The 21,296-nt window shown below is 37.7% G+C and overlaps 3 protein-coding genes across 4 annotated transcripts in view; 2 read left to right on the forward strand and 1 right to left on the reverse strand.

Annotated features, from left to right (window-relative positions):
- Positions 1–185: 185 nt before the first annotated feature.
- LOC113672526 (uncharacterized) lies at positions 186–8,442 on the reverse strand. Its single transcript, XM_027188817.2, has 8 exons — positions 7,348–8,442; positions 5,414–5,643; positions 4,431–4,569; positions 3,611–3,645; positions 3,078–3,337; positions 2,280–2,323; positions 1,997–2,182; positions 186–1,521 (listed from the first exon to the last, which is right to left on the reverse strand). The coding sequence occupies exons 1-8, from the start codon at positions 7,682–7,684 to the stop codon at positions 1,109–1,111; spliced, it is 1,644 nt and encodes a 547-aa protein (XP_027044618.2). The 5' UTR covers positions 7,685–8,442; the 3' UTR covers positions 186–1,108.
- A 504-nt stretch (positions 8,443–8,946) lies between these two features.
- On the forward strand, positions 8,947–16,373 carry LOC113672525 (uncharacterized). The gene is made up of 9 exons (XM_027188816.2): positions 8,947–9,079; positions 9,206–9,351; positions 10,457–10,579; positions 11,118–11,477; positions 11,928–11,980; positions 12,126–12,250; positions 13,837–13,874; positions 14,682–14,816; positions 15,187–16,373. The coding sequence occupies exons 2-9, from the start codon at positions 9,279–9,281 to the stop codon at positions 15,723–15,725; spliced, it is 1,446 nt and encodes a 481-aa protein (XP_027044617.2). The 5' UTR covers positions 8,947–9,079; positions 9,206–9,278; the 3' UTR covers positions 15,726–16,373.
- A 652-nt stretch (positions 16,374–17,025) lies between these two features.
- The window catches only part of LOC113672527 (uncharacterized), a 5,858-nt gene continuing 1,587 nt past the window's right edge, over positions 17,026–21,296 (forward strand). The window contains exons 1-4 of one of the 2 annotated variants that reach the window (XR_016186544.1): positions 17,026–17,489; positions 18,859–19,076; positions 19,722–19,839; positions 20,203–20,675. Coding sequence is in view for 1 of the 2 variants with exons in the window: in XM_089206241.1 (XP_089062367.1) it covers positions 17,162–17,489; positions 18,859–19,076; positions 19,722–19,839; positions 20,203–20,675 (1,137 nt within the window). In the remaining variant the exon portion in view is untranslated. The remainder of the gene's footprint in view (positions 17,490–18,858; positions 19,077–19,721; positions 19,840–20,202; positions 20,676–21,296) is intronic. The other variant, XM_089206241.1, reaches the window with a different exon arrangement.

Below are 21,296 nucleotides of genomic sequence, written 5' to 3' on the forward strand. Positions count from 1 at the left end.
TGCTAATGTAATGCATTCTGACCATTGCCAGAGCTATTGGTTTGCTTCGAAAGGTTGCACAGCATTCCCATTAGGTGACATTATGTACTAGGCTTATTTGCAATGAACTAAAATAAAAACAACTCAGTTATTTTCTTTGCTTATTTTCTTTGCTTATTTTCTTTGCAGTAACCTGACATGCTGTGTTTAATCAGCAATTTTTGGGGAAATTTTATTTAATACACTCTTACAGTGCCATTATAGCTTGTAAATAATTAAGAAAGGCTTAAACAATGAGTTAAAATTATTAATACTAACAATATTGATAAACTTTTTAAGTGAACAAAGTAAAGATAATCTTCAAGAGAATTATGAATCTAAATTAAATTTGGAATTTGAACATACTAAATTGAACCAAAAATATCCTACCACTCAATATATTACACAATTTACAATATTATTTAAAATAATTATCTCTTATTATAGCCACCTCTTTTTGTATTCCACATATGATAAACCCCCAAGATGACACAACTGAAACTCCAAGCTGTAATTAACCCCCTTTAACTCCTAGAAGTGATGAACATGTAACTTCTCCCTATTACATCCATACATAATCCAGTACACTGGTAATAAGAATACTCAAACTTATCAGGTGAAAATTGTCATCTTGATTTAACACCAAATTCATGTTGCTAAGTTACAAGGAAATGTGCAGCAGCTAGAGAGGAGAATTGACAATTAGATTGTGGGAGTTTAAAGGTTAATACATCTCCAATGTTGACCTGGCTTCTCTTCTTCCATTCTGCATCATCAGTGTTGAGTCTATAATTCCCCACAACCCAAGCATATTCCCAGTTTACCCTCTTAGATAAACAAGTGCTATATTTTATTTCACCAAGACTGACTTAACCCCGCTCTGTTAATTTGTCGTAAGTTTACAAAAGATCAACCTGCTTGACTGTCCTTGATAGTCAGAAATGAGAATGTAATCATTTGTGAGGACAGTTAGGTTTGCAAGGGGCTGATGCAGCCTAGTTTCCTTTGAAGACGCTCTCTCTTGGAGACCCTCCTGTCAGTTTGCCTCCACAGAATTTTCATTTGGCAGATGTAAAAAAAAAACTTATATTTATGTTCCAATCACTGAATCTGGGAGAACTTCAATGTAATCATTCTCTTGCAACGAATCATCACCCTTATTGTCTTGCAAGGGCTCCTCTGAAGAGGCCCCTGGTGATCTGGGTGAATTAGGTCCTTGGACAGTTGTATATATTGGTGATGAAGGACCATCGGCTTCTCTTGTTTGCACATAATCTGCTTCGTCATGCTCAGAGCCAGCATGTCTAAGTGAGTCAAGATTGTCTAAACTTGTGCGACTGGCTGTTAAAACAATGATTCCTTCTGGTTTAGCATAATCATAGGTTTTATCTTTTGGTTTATTCTGAGGTGGTTTTACACTTTGGGGTTCACTATAAACAGCTCCATCTGATCGACAGTCTGCAGATCCTGTTTCTTCCAGTGGAAGTAAGTAACCAGAATGATCTGAAATGAAGATGGATGAGAAGAGTCAACAATGAATAAAACTTAAGTTATACCTCTTACTAACTGAGCTTGCAGTCCATAATTTAAGATACAGACCAAATATTTTCCACTTGGGTTTGCAGTTTAAGAACAAAGCAGAAAAAGAAGCTACATCATGGACTGAAAAACCAAGGTGCATAAATACAATAGTCCATTTTACAGTTGTATGCTTGGTTGCCAAGCCTTTGAACAGGAATGAGGCTAAGGGTGACCTTGTTATGATACAAACCTTGCAGTTTTTCAAAATTAAAGTAAATTACTTTGTTATCATGCTAACTAGATACTGGTCTCTATCACAATAAGGTCACCTTCAGCCTCATTCCAATTCAAAGGCTTGGCAATTAAGTACACAACTGTAAAATGGCCTATTCATTATATCTCTTAATTGAGTTGCGCTAATCTCTTCCGAGGGTTGAGTGTACAACACATAACGTACCTTCGTTAGGCTTAATCAGCTTTTGATACTCTGAGCGACATCTCTCAGGTGCAGGTTTCAAGAAGGCGTATCCCTTGCGTATTGGACTTCCTACCTTTGTATAACCTGCTTCATCAACAGCTGGTTTGGTGTCAGATGGGGGAAGGGGAATTATTGTCTCTGCCTCTTGTTTAAAGAGAGCATTGCCTAATACCATCAAAAAAATAAGTCAGAATAGATCACATCAGGCATGTTTCTGGTAGATGAACAAAATAGACATTCAAGAGAAAGTAATATTTCTTACCAACATGAAGCCTCGCTGTGCGCTTTTTTTGTTTCCTTCGACTCCTGATGAGATGAACAGTTATTTGTTACTAAATGAGGCAAATAATGGTTAGTATCTATGGCATTTATCTCATTGGTATTTAAACTACAATTATAAGTATCTTGTGGTACATGTCAATTTGTTAATAAAATCCCCTCACTTAGACACTAGCATATGAACCAGTGAGCCAAATGTTTTGTCCTCACCACAATTTGAGGTCATCTCTAAAGTGTCATGCACAAGCTAAGGTAAAAAAATGGTAAAGTCTGTAGTGGAGCCTATTGCCACCCTCCCAACTGAGGCTTATCCCAGTTTCCGAGTGGCACAAAGCAAAGGGCTGCTAGTCCATCACAAGGTTATCCCTTGGCATTTCATAGACCAGGCTTTACTGACAATTTCCTGGTGCCTCAGTTTGATGTCATACTCAAGAACATATCATTATAACCCAACCTACAGCATCTCTGAACAGACAATTTGCAAATGTTAGCCCTTCAACTCCCACAGGTGACTGACATGTAACTTCTCCCTACAGTATTCATACATTTTCTAGCAAATGGTTAATGAGAATACTCAAACTTATCAGGAAGAAGTTTTTTTCTTAATCTCACACCAAACTCTCCTAACTATTTTACAAGGAATTGTGTAACAGCAAGAGGAGAGAATTAACAATCAGATCTTGGGAGTTGAAGGGTTTATTAAGCAATCAACTCTCACATTAACAAAACTAACATTTTAGCTACAAAGATGAAAATTTAAAAAAAAAAAGGGGAATCACACCTTCGCTTCATTTTCCAACAAATCCATAAAGTTGCAGTAATGGACAGGGTGGCAATAACAGCACCACCTGCGACAACTGCAATGAGCCAAATAGGAAGGCCGCTATGGCCACCATCATGGAATTCTTCGTCACCTTTATTTAAGACTGACTGCTCTGTAGTTGGGGAAGGAGTGCCCTTGTTTGGGGTAGAGACAGGATCTGTTATGCCTCCATGTTTCTTCGTCGTATTCCCAGTTAGGCTGGTATTAGAATGTGTGGTCTGTATAATTACATAAAATCAAATGTATCAGTTTTTCAAAAGGTATGAAGACCTGGCCTGCAGGCCAGACATGATCAGAGCTTTTGTTCCATGGGTGTTAACAGTAAACTCTTTTGTATAGAATGAAAATTGGCTGTTAGAGTTTTCCTGTCATCATCAATTGGAAACTTTAACTTACAAAGAAGTGGAAAGAAATCAAGCACTGCAAACTCAAAGTGTTCCACTTCACCTAAAATTCTTAGTTTTTTCAATTGATAATTAACTTGTACATACCATCAATGTTGGTAATGATGGGTTTGATTCTTGACCTTCAAATCAACAAAATCATTATATCAAAAATAAATATTTAATTTTTGAAAAGACAATGGCATATTTAAGAGAAAATTAATGCCAGCACTTATATAATAAATCACCATTAAGAATAACTTCTAATTTCATCACAAAAATGTACCTTAAAGTTAGTATTAATAAATAAATGAACAGCTAGAAAATAGTTTGTAAATAAAAATTTTAAATGTTTCTAATTTTATTGGTTTGATAAGTACATATCTCCTGACCAGTCAAAGATAAATGGTCATGATGCACTAAAAAATAAAACATTCCCTGAAATATTTCTAATTATTCTCAGTTTCCTTAAAACTGTGTAAGAACCATTTAGGTCTGAAAGCAGGTACATGTGGGGCCTACTCGCTGAAACTGAGATCTGGTATTGGGTTATGCTTTTAAACGGATAGAACAGAGCCATTTTGGATGTTTCTCTGGTCTGAACCTAAAGGAGGCAGCTTTCCCAAAGCATGCTGCACTCCAACCAGAATGCTTCAAGAGTACCATCAAACTGGCCTGTGTCACCCTTAAACCCCTAACAGTGACTTGCATCCAATTTCTCCCCACAATACCACCCCCAAATTCAGAGAATAAAGGAAATTATCACCAAATAAAGAAGCTCTTGATTATACAACAAATTCTCCTTGTCAGCATCTTAGGAAATGTATAGAGAACAGTGTGGAGAATATGCATACTGACATTATCAATGTGTAAAAGGTTATGGTACACTACCACAAGGATAACAATTTTAAAGAACACTTCTACTTACAAGGTACACTAGTTCTGCCCCTGAATTTGAACATAATACACAAATTTTTCAGAAGATTGCTGTCTTGTCCAGTGGTACATTGTAGGATGACTTTAACAACCTTTCCATACAGCTGACTCACTGGCTGTCTTCTATTCCACTGTACATGGTGAAAAGAAAAAATAAAATAAATTTAACCAACTTGTCCGTCCATCCTCTCTTGTCAAATCACCTGATACAGTTTTATTCCATAAATTTGTTAAATTAGTTATCTGGAAGCTCTCTCTTCAAATTGCTTTAAATTAGCATGTATTTTATTGAGTCAACCAATGTGTCTGTGGAAAGTTTGGTGCCATATCAAGAAAAAATCTCCAAAGTAAAGTATCAATGCCAACAGTGCAGAGAATCCACATTAAAATCTTGGAAGCTTAAGCTAAAGGGTCAGAGTCAAGAGTTTTTTATTTCAAGGAATGATTTCAAAGTTGAGTTAAAGATGAAATCTGTTCTTAAACTGAGTGGCCCACCCAGCCAGAGCTCATCCCTGTTTCCTAAGCATGAAGAAACTAGGAGTATCACTACTCCCCCCTGGATGAGACACAACCCCATTGCAAGGTTACCCCCCCCTCCCCTCTAGCATTTGACCTGGCTTTACTGATACCCATTTGTACTCCTGGTTAAAGAGAGGCACTGTGAATAAACCCTTTAACTCCCAGGAGTGACCAAGGGAGAATTTCTCCTTACATTATCAATACAATATCAACCATATAAGTGATGAGAATAAAGAAAAATATCAATTTGGGGATAATAAGTTGATTCAATAATAAATTCTCTGTACTAACATTTTAAGATTTGTATTGCAGACAGTAAGGAGAATTAAGTTGACCCCACCAGATCTTACACAAAGACCCCTCAACCTGGAGTCCAGTGCACTACCCATTGTGCCACTGGATCCTGCATTAAAATTTAACTTTAGAATTATTTAATCATTAAAAATGTAAGGATACCTGAAGGAAGTGAGCATGTTGTTTATTTTTTAGGTCTCGATGTTGAATTTTGAAAGCGGGCTGCTTTCCTGAGAACTTTTTCCATGCAGCAGAGCTATTTGCTGTGACATAACTTGTTCCTCTGATATCACAGTCCTCCCTTGGAAGAGTATACAATTTTAAAGACCTTGACCTATTGAATATTCTTAGAGCATTATCAGCTCTTTCTCCACTGAAATGTAACGTACACTCTGGAAAAAGGAACAAAAGACTTGACTCAAAGAATGGTTTGAACCAGACACAGGGTCGGCCAGGGGGGGTAGTGGAATACCAATATACCCGAAAAAAAATCGACAAAATACCCCAAAATACCCCAAATTCCTCCAAATATACCCAAAAATAATCAAAGCTTTGAATACTTTATACCTGAAATTCAAAGAAAGTGATATACTGAATACCCATATTTAAGCTGCAATATACCGTATACCCGATTTAAAACGCCCCTGAATACCGAATACCCAAAAACCCTGGCCGACCCTGCAGACAGCAACTGCCTAGCCTATAATAATAACCCACAAGGATGAATTGTTAACAGGGTATGATGTTTGAATGGGGTTTCACCCTTTAACTCCTACAAGTGACTGGCTTCTAATTTCTCCGTATAATAGCACCCCTGAATTACACACAAAGGTCACAAGAAAAATTAACAGGAAATGATCACCAACAAAAGAAGCTATTGAAAACTCTCCTTGTCAGCACCTAAGAAAATGTCTAGAGAACAGTATGGAGAATATGCATACTGATGTTTGAGTGTAAAGGATTAAAAGAACTTTGAATTTTTTTCAAATTTGTGTGTAAAATGAGAGCATGTTCCCCTCTTTGTGACCTCAACGCCCCCCTCTCATAAAGCATTCAGCACCAACTTCGTCTAGACCATCCAACTATTACCACAAATTATCAAGACTTTAATTTAAAAAATGTCATTATTCTTAACATTCTCATCAAAAATATACCAATATTGTTGTGAAATGATCCAGTGATGAAAAGATCATTCATGAATATATTGGTAATACAGTAAGTTGGTCGTCCAGTCACACACAGTTTTGCACAACATAATTTCAAACTGTTCTTCCGTTTTTCACTCCCAAAGTCTAAATATCAGGTCTCCTCACTGTCTGTCATACATTTCTCATGACTTTAGCTATGAGAGTTTGATGTTAATCAGACAGAATTCTTTAGTTATTCCATCTTTCTTCTCATCGCTATTTTGCCTGAGGATGTTTTGTTTTCGTAAGCAGAATAGATATTCCTTTTTGGTCACTTTTTGGAGTGGAATGGTTAAAAAAGATAATTTAATTGAAAGTTGAAGAAAAGACCAGGTGAGGAAACCAAGCTTCATCCAAGAATTCCCTGCCACAGGATTGACCTTGCATTTTGGCATTTCTTTCATTACAGTTTAAATACATGAGTGTTAAAAGACATGAAATTAAAAATCAGTGGGGTGTTAAAAACTTAAGGAGGAAAAAAAAAAAAACATCAGGCAACCTGAACAAAATGTAATGACAATTGGGGAATTTCTACTGATTTGTTTCACATGGTATCCTGTGATGCTCATACCTGTAGATTGTCTCTTAATCTTACAAATAGCTTGAGAAAATAAAATACTTTATGCAGTTAGAGAGTTTGTTTAAGATTATTTGCTAAAATTTATAAATGGGGGTATTCAATTCATGACAAATTTATAAATGGGGGTATTCAATTCATGACAAGATCATCCTACAGCTTAACGTACCCAGCCAAATAAAATTTCATGTAGTCAAATCCTCAAATTAAATTTTTAGACAAACATGGAAACAGACTTCAGCCACAGAAATTGTATGACGTGGTTCCATCTTAAAATTAAATTTTTAAACAAGACAGAAACACAGAAAATCAAATTTAATAAATGCACCTACCATCGCGACTTTCTTGGTTCCTTATACAAGTGTGCAAGTCTTCTCTGTAAGTACTGTGAGATCTCTTGCACTGGCAAATACAGTCATTCGACGTGGAAATTAAGTTGCTGTTCATTTGTTTGCAAGGATTTTCTTCGTTATTACAAGTTCCTGTGTAATTGTAGAAGAATATACTATCTCCGTTTCTCAATCGCGAAACTGAACATTCGCGTGTCTGGCCAGATGTTGACATAAACAAACATACGAGAACCAAAATTCGTTTAAAGATCGTGCTGCACTGATTCAAAATTTTTCCCTTTGAATTAAAGTTTTCTCGTCCAGCTCGTCCCCTCATCATATATTAAAGCGATATTCTAATATGTTTCGGATCAACTATTATTAAACAGGAAAATATGTATTTCCCAAAATCTTTAGTCTTTGTCTCGGCGTTCTCTTCTCTTTGAGTTGAAGAAGCACATTGAGTAATTAGAAATTCCGTGATCCTTAACATCCGCGTCAGTAACTGCTGTAAAGATTCGAAAACGCCCTTTCCGCAATTGTCAATCGTTCAGGAACTTAAGCCTTGCAAGAATGTTTTATTCCGACCGGAAGCCAGTATGGTACGAATGTCGTCTGCAGACCCTCGCCCAATTTTCGCGTGTGATTCTGACCACTTCTGGTGGTTTCGTCGATAACTTTCCTGATTCCGCAAGTTTGATGTTCTTGAAAACACCATAAAAGCAAAAGAAGGACTGTCCGTTTCTGGCATGAAGATATTTCTATATCTGTTGATACATCTTTGTAATCATGTCTTGTTGATAAGTTGTCTTGTAGCTCATTCGCTAGTTGACCACTCTGTAAATATTGAGTCATTTGCTATTTTCGTCACAAAGCTTGGGGCAGATTGTCTCCTTGGTTTCAATTTAACTATAATGCATAGCCAAGAGCGCGTTCAATATGGATTGTTTGTCGTCTTTACGACGCCAAACCATAAGAAAGATTCAACAAACGGAAGCTAACTGAAGTTCTTCGTCCGCCATTTTTGGAAATGGACATTTCAAAAGAACATCACGTTAACGTAACGCAGAAATATCTTATGGGAGGGGTGGTAGAGGACTTAGCTGTGCCTAGCAGAAATTTGAATGTTTCTGTCCTGGGTTTAACAAGTATTATGAGTCCACTCCATTTAAATTCGTTAACGGTTTTCTCTTAATGAAAGTAGAATGACGGTACGTAATTTCCGGTTAGAAAAAATTCAGGGATTGAAGGACGGGGTAAGATGAACAAATTTCTTACTTTCTGCTCTGTAGTGGGGTGGGAATAATTTTTGTCCTGGTCCGCGTCTGCTAAAATCATTAACATTTCTTTTGCATTAACTGCACGGTTGACTCAACACGCAGCTATTTGTATCAGTATTATTTACCCATTAACAGAGATTTACATAAAACCCAAATTTCCTAAGCGAGGAGAACCTTCCTATAATGTTCCTGACTGTGAATATATGAAAATTATATATGTGAACTGCGGATAAAGACGTGGATATCTTCATTACTGCGAAGATCGCTTTCATGTTCACGTTTAATGTTCCTGTCAACACTCTCTGAGGGTGGTATGAAAACTGATAAATTTAGACAAGGTACAAGAATTTACAAGTATATCTGCATGACACCAACATGTTCCTCCTCAATGTCGTGCAGCAAAAGGAAACAGTTCGTTCTACCTCGTTGTTGTTCTATATATAGCCGAGGCAGCGTTAGGATTGGTAAAGTTTCCGCACAGCCCCATACTATTGTAAAACAAATCTGTTTTCCCAACGGAAATGTATTGTTTTTGTCATTGTTTCCTCTGTTCAAGAACTGAATGCATAATGCATAATACCTTAGGATTTTGTGAACGACGCCATTTTTGCTTCCGGCGATCAATAAGCAGTCAGATAATTCATTTAAAACTGGATGGTCATGTACAACGTGGCATCAGTTTTCACTGTTCTCGTCTTTATAGGCCCACCACATCTTTTCGCATCAGGTAAGCCGGGCATGTACACCTGAATTCATTAATTTTATTTAACAAATAGAGAAGCCTTGACTGTGCTCTGTTCTGTTATAAAGCACGCAGGAAGTGGCTAGAGCACGAAAGAAGTGTAGGGAGAAACACGAGACGTAGTCGAGTGTTTCTTCCCACTTCCTTTGAGGATTTTCGTATCTGCTCACATTTTAATAACGTAAATTACGGCGCCTGTTATATTTACAAACCTTTGTTTGATTCTTCTGTTGCTACTTGCCGGCTCGCTTCAGTTCCGAAATTTCACTTTCAATTATCGGGAAAAAGCTAAAAAGAAGTCCCGGAAAAGGTCGAACATAGTACGATACTTCGTATTAGCGTCAAGATATTTGCATTTTTTTCCGTTGCTTACCTATATTACAGTCTCCAAAAAATTTTTGCGATGCCTCCTTTTCACAGATGGTCGATTACAACTACAACATAGTGACACCTAGAGAGCAGTAAAGAGCAGTTTTTTTTTCAGTTTTGACAGATTTCGTGGAGGTGTTACTATGTTGTAGTTGTAATCGGCCATCCGTGAAAAGGAGGCATCGCAGAAATTTTGTGAAGTCTGTAATAAAGGTAAACAACGAAAAAAAAAAGCAAATATCTTACGGCTAATACGAAGTCATGAGCGAAAACGAAGCACGTGTTTCGTTTCTACTCTGTTTTGCGGGTCTAATATGCTAAATAGGGCCTTCATCACGAAGACAACATCGGGCGAGCTCGGATTTCGTAATCGGAAATCTACCCGAGATGACTTCCTTCTGACGGATGTCGGAGTACGCTTTCCTCTGGAGACGAACGAAATGGCGTACGAACGACACCGCCCCTCTCTCGTCTTTGGACTCGGCTAGTCACGCAACACGCCCTCTTCTCGAATTCTCCTCATAGAACGTTGCGTGACGTACCTTGTCAGGTAAAAAAAGAAAGAAAGAAAGAAAAGAAAGAGCGCACACCCCCAAATGCAAGTAAGAAATTGCACTGATGTAAGACCCTCTATCGGACAAACCTTTCTTCGTTTTTGTATCGAGGAGTGAGCCTTATATATTTTGGCCGATTTGAATTGATAACATTTATGGTGTTTCAGGTGCTTGTACAGACAACCATAACTCTTGTTCCGATTGGGCTGGTATCGGGGAGTGTTCAAAAAATCCTCTGTGGATGCTTGATAATTGTCCGGTGAGCTGCAAAGTGTGTTCTGGAGTACCGGGTGAGTCAGGCCTTTCTAAAGGTTGTTGTTGTGGTAACGCGTTTGCCATAGCTTAATAAATGAGTACCCGTTTTGAGCAATGCAATTAAGGGCCCTAAGGTAAACGTGACCTCCTCAAAAAAAGTGACAAGCTTTGATAACAATGACCATAACAATAAAGATGATGATGATGGTTATAGTAGTAATTATGACAAAGATGACAATGATAACGGTAATAGAAATCGTAATGATACCAGTTATAAATGGCCTTATGGATGCTTAGGTCAGAAAGGAAAATTGTACCTAGAAGGTACTCGCCTTCAAGGTGCTGACTGGTTGATCATATTAAGAAAGTATTCCCAAAGCATTTTTTATCGAAATGATATTGACGTGAAAATGAAAAAAGGTGGTACATATTCGAACAAAATGCAGCGTCAACGTGACTTGATGGGACAGGGGGAAGGAATTTTCAGCAAAGAACGTGATTAGGTTTAGACGAAAGGTGTATTGTGAAGGAGAGGTACTGACCACTTTTTTATGAATTGATTTCACATCTTAGCGTGTGTCAACATTTACAATGACCAGTACTGTAAAAGTAATGTGGGGAACTGTTGGACGTTGGCCTTTGGTGCTGATCTTGTAAAGAACTGTAGGAAAACTTGTGTGTGTAAATGCTGCCCCTCAAGTCCTACAACAGTACCAACAACTGCATATGTCCATAACGCAACAAGGTATACAACGGTATCAGCTTTTACCTCGGCTACCACTTCAGTGGAAATAGCAACGACATCAGCTTTGACCTCGGCTACCACTACTGTGGAAATAACAACGACAGCAAAGGATATCAGTACCACGCCTCAAACAACATCAACAATAACAAACTCGACTCCAAACGAGGAGAGAACTACGGTGCAAACAGGTGAGGGAAGGGGGGGCACGTACCCTTGATTTTTATAGTCTCCTTCCTAGCTATTCTTTCGAATGTCACGTAACGCTCTGCCCAGAGACAGGGGGAGTGTTGTGTGACAACGTAAAGAACGATTGCAAAGCAGGCCAACCTTTCTACAGATAACGAATAAAATCTAACGAAGTTGTTTCCTTCGCCGCCGTTCTTTGGGATTTGGAAGTTGCGTTACACCACAAGGAACGGCTTCGAAGAGGACTAGCAGTGGCAACGAATGTAAATAAGGAAATAAGATCTGAATACGAATTACGTTCTTGCGGTACCAAGAGTTTGAATCCGAAGGAATTCCAAGTCCAGTCCCATCTTTATTTTTTATGTAATGTAGGAAAGGGTTGTGAGGATTCATTTTACTCCAAAGTCAAACAGAATTCATGATGACAATATTTTGGATATTTTTTTTTGTAGAATACACGAGTGCCATACCAGACACAAGACGAATAGTAAACGAGACGTCACAGGTAATCAAGATTGCATTCGATAGTATCAGATTTAAAAACAGAGTCGTTCCCATACGCATTAAGTATTTTAAGCGTTGCATGAAGAATTTCATTTTCATAGTGAAGTATTCCGATCATTTATTTTGTTGCTGTATTGATCTTTCAGGACAAAGGTGCCACTGAAACGAGTGGATCAAAAACTACGTTGGTGTTAGTCATTACGATGGGTTGCGTGGCTTTTGTTGCTGTACTTGGAATTTTATTGCTTTGGTTTCGGAGACGAAGACGTTCGTAAGTAATAAATATTTTTTGTTGTTCCAAGAGGACGATATTTTCCTTTTTCATTCCGTCATCATTTGTTTCTTCTTTGCACAGATGCTTTCCATTAATTCAGTACAAAATTAATCAATCTATCCATCCGTCCGTCCATCTATTCATACGTAGGTGTATCTCTCATGTTTTGGTCAGTTTATTTAACAAATGGAGAAGCCTTGACTGTGCTCTGTTCTGTTGTAAAGCACTGAGGAGAGGGCTAGAGCACGAGAGAAGTGTGAGTGCTCTAGTCGCTTCCTAAGTAACAAAAGCTAGAGAGAAGTCTAAGAAATGATCGGACGCTTTAGCTCTCTTGCTCTATGTTCTGTACTTTGATAATATAGAGCACGTTGTTTCAACCAATGACAGCGTGCGTTATATCTGAACTTTAATATAATATAAGATGTATTAGTTTTATCAACTGAGTTGATATTATAAATTGGCCTTGATCTACAAAGAGATTATAAAGCTGAAGTTTCTAGTATTCGTCCCAGCAATTCGCTATGACAGCGGGCAAACGCTGGAAACGGCAGCTTTAGAAGTTCTTTACGGTTGTCAATTTACATTATCAACTCAGAGGATAAAAACAAATTTTCTTGTAATACCCGCACTGACGCAGCACTACAGTTTCTGTAGTCTATCAATAAGTTATTCTGAGTCGTGAAATGTCAATCAATCAAGCAATTAATCAATCGGTCATTCAACCAAGTACTTAACTTTCCACTCGACCAACAAGCAACTCAAAAGTTCCCAGTGTGAACATGTAAAATAAGGGACTTGTCAGAAATTAGCAGGGGGGGAGGGGGGGTGGAAACAGAGGGGGGTTCACAACTTTTTGAGCCTCAGAAAAGGGAGGGGTCATGAAAAATGGGCAGTTAAAAGGGGGAGGGTCATGCAAATATATGCCCGTGATCATGTAGAGGTTCACCCACAGAAGAAAAAGGAAGTTCTTTATTTGGAAGAGGTGGATGATCATGATGAATGTGAGGTAGATGAAGGGGATGAGGCATTACCCACTTGTTCTAGTGATGAAGACTTTGTATTGGGAGAAATAGGAGAGTCGAGTGATCAGTCGGACTCTTAATGCTGTCATCGAAAATGTATGTATGTAGCATGACAAAGAACAGATTAGAAATATATTTTGAGTTTTCATAATACTGACGCACCCTAGTGTATTGCAAGAACTAGATTTTATCATTTATACAAGAGGGGGAGGGTCATGATATTTTAGGCCAAGCTCAAGGGGAGGGTTAGCAAATTTCACTCCCATTGCAGGGATGGGTCACCTAATTTCCGAACCCAAATTTAAAATTCCCACCCCCCCTCCCTCCCTGCTAATTTCTGACAAGTCCCTAAAGACAAAATTTTTATTCCAGTTTCATGATCAAATTCAGTTCCATTTGCGAATGAAACCACCTGTCCATCGCTAACTTTAAAAGATCGAACCACCCATCAAACGAGCAACCATTTGTCTATTACGTCTGTCATTTTTAGCATTTTATCAGTTATGCCATTCACAAGTTATTGAATAAGAAGTGCTGTCATGTTATCATTTTTTCTAAAAGATCCAGTCGTGGAAGTCTGAATCAAGTTAAAGTGCCAGGTATGGCTTGCTTGGGTAACACATTTATTGTATTTTGTCCTTGAAACAAAAGACTACTTTCCTTTAGTTAAGGGAGTGGCAAAGTAAAACAACAGGAGTCTCACATAGAAGTTTGTAAATGGTTTTTGAAGCTTGAAACATTGAAACAAAAGACTTTGAAACAAAAGACTTTATTTACTGCATTGAAACAAAAAACATTGAAACATATGACTACTTTCTCTAGTTAAAGGAGTGGCAAAGTAAAAAACATCAGGAGTCTCTTAGAGAAGTTTCTAAATGGTTTTTGAAGCTGTACACTGTTAAGCTATATATGTTTGAAAGACGAAAATTCGTGTTATCGTCGACATGAATATATATAAGAGGACGATGGCTTCGCATTATCTCTGGCTCTTTTAGCACATTTGATTGCGCACATTGCCGATAACTGCACGAGGGACTCCCGATCCAACTTGAAAGGATTCTAGTTTTTATATTTTGGGTGACAGTTCTCGAATTAAGTAATGCCGTCATTTTTGATGCGGAAGGCCACGAAGATGGATTGCTCTTCAAATTTATCTGTTATGATATAATTCACCTATTTACCCCTGTGAGTGACCAGCATCTAATTTCTCCTTACAATATCACATATGAATCTCCCATTAACGTCACGAGAATAAAGGAAATGATGACAAACTAAAGAAGCCCTTGATTGATAAACAAATTCTCCTTGTCAGCACCTTAGAAAGTTTATTGAGAACAGTAGGGAGACTTTACATGCTGATGTTAAGGTGTAAGGGGCTAATAGAGATTACTTTTGTCCTGTTTAAGTTGAAAACAACTCCACTCCCCCGGAAGAAGTTATTTGGTTAGAACATCAACCAGAAAAGTCTTCAAGAAATCCGTTGTACCTTTCTACAAATGCAGCTGAAAATATCAGATTTTCAAATCATGATGTTGCTGAAGGTAAAAAGTGCTTCTTCCATGTACATTAAGAACCGGTCTATAAGAAATTGCGGACAGTTTTAATCAACCCTTAGCCTGAAATTTAGTTAACGAAGCATCGGCATTATGCAAAAGAAGGTTATTAGCCCGTTGAAAGGATAGGAATTTGCCCGAAATTAGAGCATAGTTCTTCGATACTGTCCGCTCGTTCAAACCTTTACTTCTGTCGGCTGAGATTTCAATCTTTCCCAGACTTCGCTCGAATGAGGTACGAGACTACAACTGAAGACTAAGCTACAATAATGTCTTCATATTAGTTAAGTCTGTTTCCGATCAAATTTAGAAGTTTTCTGGTAATTCACCTCTGTTTTTTTCCCCTTTACTCCTGAAGTGCTTTACTCGACGGCCATTTCCAGCTCGCCAACTTCGCCATTGTATCATATGTTAGAGGACCCTAACACGACAGATACAAATGGGAAATCCGCTTTGTCGGCTCCTTCCGAACGGCCTTCCGATCCTTTACGATCTGATTCCGATTATGACGAACCTGTTTTTCGAGGCGTGCGCCCGGCGATTTTCCCGCCGCCTGGAGCACGTGAAAATGAGGCAAATTACGAAACCATGACGGAAGATCGTAATGCTGAGAGACTTGCAGACAACGCTGGTAAAAATGCTTTGGAAAATGACGACGAATACTGCTATAGTTACACTACTGCTTATCAAAACAAAAAAGACGAAGCGACCGAAAGACCTAAAACAGAAGGGCCTTCTTACTGTTCTATAGAGAGCCCCAATAATGAGTACCAGGCTCCCGTAGCCACTCCAGGAGGTGGCTGCACGCCCGTGGCGGGAATCGCTGAAGTTAACGGTTATCAACCCTTACAGAAGTCAACGCGATCATTTTATCAACCTCTCATTAAAGATAATTAATCACTTCAAAGAGCATTCACTGAGAAATGAACAAAGTATGTATTTTCGTGATAAATTTCTGTTTCGTGTTTTCAGTGCCGTGATATTGAGTACCCTGACCTGAGTTTTGTGGCCTTTGTGCCACGTGTTCTTTCCATCCTTCGTGTCACGTGCCTTTGTATCCTTCATTTCACCTCCCTATTGGATGCTTTTGTATCACGTGCCCTTTGTAATATGTGCCTTTTGCTTTTTCGATCCTTAAGAAAAGCTTATTTTTGTTGCCTCCGCTGGTTTACTTCTTTAGTCGTTTTACTTAGATATCTGTGTCAGCTTATTTTGACTGAAATTCTCATTCAAGGCTCGCTATCAGAAAGCTGTGGGCCAGAAGGGAAAGGGAAACGTGAAGTATAGTTTGTCTGAGAAAATTTTGTATCGAAGTTTTCTGTTAAACAGATTTTTGGCTTTTTATCAGTTCTTTGTTTTTTGCCAAATTAGTTTTATCGAGATTGATGAAGGAAAGAGCTCGAAAATTTAGATATTTATCACAACTCCGGTAACTAAGCTGAGAACCCGAAGAACTTTTTATTATTCCAACTGTCGTTTCCACTCTATACTCTCTCATAGGTTGCTACCACTGTTTAGTATTGTATTAAACTAGCTTTGAATTGATTTATTGTATCGTTACTCACATCTACTCTGTACACAATTAATGCAAAATTCAAAATGGCGAAGAACGTTTGTGATGTTCTGGTGAACATTTCTGTTGCTTTATTTGTAATTCTTTCACAAATTTAATTTAGTCATACATTGTCAATTCAGTTAAATGTAAGCAACCAAAATAGGCAACCTGTTATGAAAATCAGAAGAAAAACTTTCGGCAAAATGTATTTCAGGTATCCTTGCGGTACTTAAACAAGTCAAACAAACAATATACCGTTAATTACTGATTATAAGATTTAGAAGAAAATAGAAACTTTTTTGCTGATTCATGGAACACTTATCAAGTATTTTTTTCCATCATTCAGCCCTGCAATATTAATCCTTCATCCTCCCCCCCCCCCCCCCCCCGCGCTCCCTGACCGTTCAACCCCGATTTCGACATGCTTTTAAGATTCGATTTGAAATTGATCAGTAATTGGTTGGAAATAGGAGGGTTTTTTATGTATCAAGTTTTCCTCCACTACTAAAACCCCAACAAGTGTAATTTTCATTGAATGAGGGCCAAGGCAGAAAACGGACATCCCGCAAAGAAAAGAAAAGCTATTAACTGTATCGTGTTGATATTTCATGCCAGTATTAAGAACTTTCTATTTAAATAGCATTGTTAAATTATCATTGAAAAGGTTTTGAGAGGAAAAAAATGCAATTTTGCCGCACGAAAAACTGTGTTCTCTTTGTTCCTACCTGGGTACCGTTTGCAGAAGATTGAAAGTTTGATTATCTGTTTATGGAGAACGATGCTAGCAGCCTATTTAGTAATTTTTTTTGGTACTGTGGCAATAGCAACGAGCAGAAGATGTATGACAACAGGAATTGTGGTGATTGATAGAACTTACGGCAATTATATGAGCAATGAGACATTTTTCAAGATGACGGACAAAATTCGGTTGAATACTGGTGGAAAAGATGACGATTCGTTTGAGTGCGATGAATTTGATGCTGTTGATCAAGACAGAACTAGTCGGTGTTTACAGATGTGTAAATGCACAAAAGAAGCTTCAACTTTTAGCCAGTTTGATGGTGAATGGACTTGTGTTGAAAATGAAGAGTTTCGCGAAAGAGAGGGTAAGTGGAAAAACCGCTGTGTAATTTTTTTTATTCAAGAAATTCAAGAGGGAGTGGAATTTTATACTGTCTAAGTTTCGCTTTTCATCTCTGAAACTTCCATGAGAGTTTAAGGAGCCTCAAAAATACAATTTATTTTCTTAAAATATCTGGAATATAGAACCCTGGCCACATAATGATGATATGATATCAAATCCCTATAAATTATGATAAAATTCTGAGCAGGAGGTTTAATAATGCAAATAAGCACTACCGTATTTATAGGAATTACGTCACAAAAGCTATTCTCGACCCCAATAATGCAGTTTTAAGATATTGAATAACTATGATGATATTGTCTCTTCAGAAAAGAAAAGAAAATGAGATAAACTTGGCTTAAAGAACACGAAAGAACCTTTAAACATTTCTTAAGATATGTTTAAAAGGGAACTAGCTATTTCGGAATGTTTAGAAATTTAACTTTCTGAAGTGTGGAAATTAGAGACATTTGAATCACCGATAAGTGAAAAGTCCTTGATCTTCGAATTATCTACGTTCATGGTCTACCAGTTTTTGTAGCTTTGATCAAGAAAATCAGTTTCCCTCTTTGGCACTGTAATTAAAACATTTTGAATGATTAGTCGTCGATCAACTGGAATCTGAAGAGCCAATAACTGTTGGAACGATTTTCATTACGTTTTGCGTCATTAGTTCCTTGCTCTGTTTGAGACCATATATCTCCCTTCAAACCTACCGAAGAATTCAAACTTTCTAACGATTTGTTGTACTCTATTGACACGTTTGAAGTTTGTATTGATAAAGTCTTCATTGTAGTTTGAAAATTTCCTCAAAGAAAATCTCGTAACGACATCTGCCGAGTCTTAATCTAAGACCTAAAAATCCTTCACTGACTTGAAATACTTTTTCACCGAAAATGCTTTCCATCGTTTACTCTAAAACGATCTACTCATTGTTATTAAGGGCACATGCTCATGTCCATTGTCGAAATCGATGTTAAAATTTAAAAATCTTATTTCCTATTTGGACCGAGCTGTATGAAGATTGCACCGCTTGTTTTCGATAAAAGAGTTGAAAGGTAGTGTAGGGCCGTGAAATGATGGTAATTTCTATGACTGACAGAGAAATTCACTGAGTTGAATTGTGTAAGACGGTATATAAAAGGCGGGAGAGGCTTATGCTGATGGAAATAAGATGGACATCGTTCAAAGGTTGTTCTTTTCCTCAACCTCGATCTTCCACCTGACCACCCCTCTCATACAAATTATCGTTTAGAGTGATACAGCTCCCCCGCCCCACTCTCCACCGTTAATAATTTAAGAAAACGCGTATAAGTGGCTCTACTTTGTGGAACCAATCCATCTTTCAACAGACTGCGGATTTCTCTTTGCAATGGAGCGCAAAAACGATCCATTAAGAATTCTGCAGGACGGCGAGGAAAAGGCGGTTTTTTTACCGAGTGGAAACTGTTCAATTGATGCGTCAACTTCAGAGTACCTGGACTGTGGAATATGGCGTTCAATCGACAACATGAGCGTTTTGAACAAATTTAGTTTACACGGAAGGTTTACAGACAGTTTTAGTTTTAAGGCAAGTAGCTCGATATCATTGTCGATTTTACTCATCTGACACTTGGACGGAAGGAAGAGTATATAAACTTGAATATGAAAGCGATCTTCGCAGTAATGAACACGTATTAAGCAGTAGTGAAAAGAAGGCCTGAATTTTTTTTCAGGCCTTCTTTTCACTACTGTTTAAGTAGTGTATCATTATTATTAAATCGCTTTCATATTCACGTCTTTAACCGCAGTTCAAATATATGACTTTCATATATTCACAGCCAATATATAAACTGTTTATGTTCTCCTGACTAAGCTATTCGGGCTGTTTATGCTGAGAAAAAGCTGCGATGATTTTGTTATAGCGAAACGTCTGCACCGTAAATGTTACATCAATCACAAAACAAGAAATATTATAAGAAATATTATTCTAGTGGGAATTTTTTCAAAAATCTATCTTACCATATTTACCTAAAGGAACACGGTCTTCGTGCAGAGGCCGATTGAGGCTGATGCATCATGATCAAAAGATAAAGTTTTGCAGTTTTGTTGAATGTTTTTTTTTCTTAGCTTTTGGCCACACCGCAAAAAAGAAAAAGCCGAAAAGCAAACTCTAGGTGAATATTTTAGTAAAGAAAAAGAATCTACACAAACATTTCACGTTTTTATTTCTCAGGTGGGTGGTTCAAATTTCTCTACTTTCCTCAACGGCCGCGTTATAAAACTTGGTTTGACGTGTCTTCCGCCCGTTGGGAAACCTTGTTTGCTGTTCAAGCTCAGAGGATCCGAAAGGTGTAAGTTGAGTCTATTTTTCATTAAAAAAAGAACGATTTTAGAGTGAATGTCTAAAAACTAAACTCGAAATAATTACGGCAGCAAATCAAAAAGGAAAAGTGAAGACGATGTGAATTCAAACTAAACTCTCGTCAACGACTTCAAGCGCGGATAAGTTTAAGCTTTGTATCTGATTGGTTCTGACTAGACCAATGAAAAGGCGTGCTACGGCAAAATAATATATCCCGGATTGCTTTGTGTCCTTTACACTCTTTATTGAAAGTAGCCTATATTTATATTTTACAGTATAAATAGAATTAACTATAGTGTCCTCTTTACAATCGTTTTATGGACTTGGCTTTTTTTTTCATTTCCATCCATAGGTTCACTTTATGGGACACATTTCACACCAGCACAAGCAGCGCATACTTCTACATTCAAACCATCTGAAACTCGTGACGACTTCTTACCAGTGGAATCCTATTTAATTACACCAACTCGAAGTGTTAGCTCCACGTCTACAATATCAACTTCTGCTGAGGAAAGGCTTTCAATTGAAGCAAGACAAACCATGCCCCTCTACACCGCACCCACTCTCGAAGGAGTTGCTCCACTATCTGTCAAGGGAATGTCGTTGATTACTTCATTTGGCAAAACTTTACTCACGCCAAAACCAACTGCTCATATAATTATCTTCTCCTCTTCTATATTTGTCGACGAGAGGTTTGATTCACGACGAATGACTTCAAATTCTAAAACGGAGACGATGACTAAGATTGTTGCGTCTAAATCGATTTTTGACGCCAAAGGTAGTATCGGAATGAACAGCACACCAATTCTGCCTAACGTACGAAGGGTAAGGAAGCGCTTTGGGAATTGATGTGGTTGATGGTTAATTTTTTTGTTATCAATTTCCTTATCGTTTCGTGGCTGAATTTCAACGTATGACCTTCCAGATGAAGGCTTACTGTTAGAGATATTTCGAGAAAAAAAAAGTCATTTATTTCTTAAAAATTCTCCCTATGAATGGTAGACTTTCAGTCAAAGAAATGACGAAGAAAAAGCTACCTTGTCCTCATAAAAGTCTAAAGATATAATTTCGAGTCCTAGGTTAAAAGTCTAAGGATATAATTTCGAAAACTCCTATGTGGTTGAAAAAAAAGTTTGTGTTACTCCTAAGTAACACCCGATACTAGGGCCAACAATTTTTTTTTCTGACCAACATTTTAATGGATAATGTATAAGTATTGAAATGGGAACTTACTTGCAAACCACTTTTGCGAGATGGAAGGAAAAGTTTCTCTCACTGACTAAATATCCCTTTCCATTTTTATTTATTTATTCATTTATTTATCAGTTTTATCCCCATATGAGGTAGAAAAAAAGTTCAGAATGAGGGATATACTTCTCGGGTTAAAAATACATATATTTTTTTCCTCTGATAGATCGTCAGACTTAGCTTAACTCTGCTGTTATA

This window comes from Pocillopora damicornis, chromosome 5, assembly GCF_964200805.1.
Source record: "Pocillopora damicornis chromosome 5, jaPocDami1.2, whole genome shotgun sequence".
Classification (NCBI taxonomy): Eukaryota; Metazoa; Cnidaria; class Anthozoa; order Scleractinia; family Pocilloporidae; genus Pocillopora; species Pocillopora damicornis.

What these genes read in the sequence shown, in the direction of transcription:
- LOC113672526 (XM_027188817.2), bottom strand. Translation starts at nt 7,684, where the DNA reads ATGATGAGGGGACGAGCTGGACGAGAAAACTTTAATTCAAAGGGAAAA. An exon ending in GAACCAAGAAAGTCGCGATG is followed by an intron (nt 5,644 to 7,347) that starts GTAGGTGCATTT and finishes TCCTTTTTCCAG; the next exon opens with AGTGTACGTTACATTTCAGT. An exon ending in TGTTGGAAAATGAAGCGAAG is followed by an intron (nt 2,324 to 3,077) that starts GTGTGATTCCCC and finishes TCATCTCATCAG; the next exon opens with GAGTCGAAGGAAACAAAAAA.
- LOC113672525 (XM_027188816.2), top strand. Translation starts at nt 9,279, where the DNA reads ATGGTCATGTACAACGTGGCATCAGTTTTCACTGTTCTCGTCTTTATA. An exon ending in GAGAACTACGGTGCAAACAG is followed by an intron (nt 11,478 to 11,927) that starts GTGAGGGAAGGG and finishes TTTTTTTTGTAG; the next exon opens with AATACACGAGTGCCATACCA. An exon ending in AAATCATGATGTTGCTGAAG is followed by an intron (nt 14,817 to 15,186) that starts GTAAAAAGTGCT and finishes TTACTCCTGAAG; the next exon opens with TGCTTTACTCGACGGCCATT.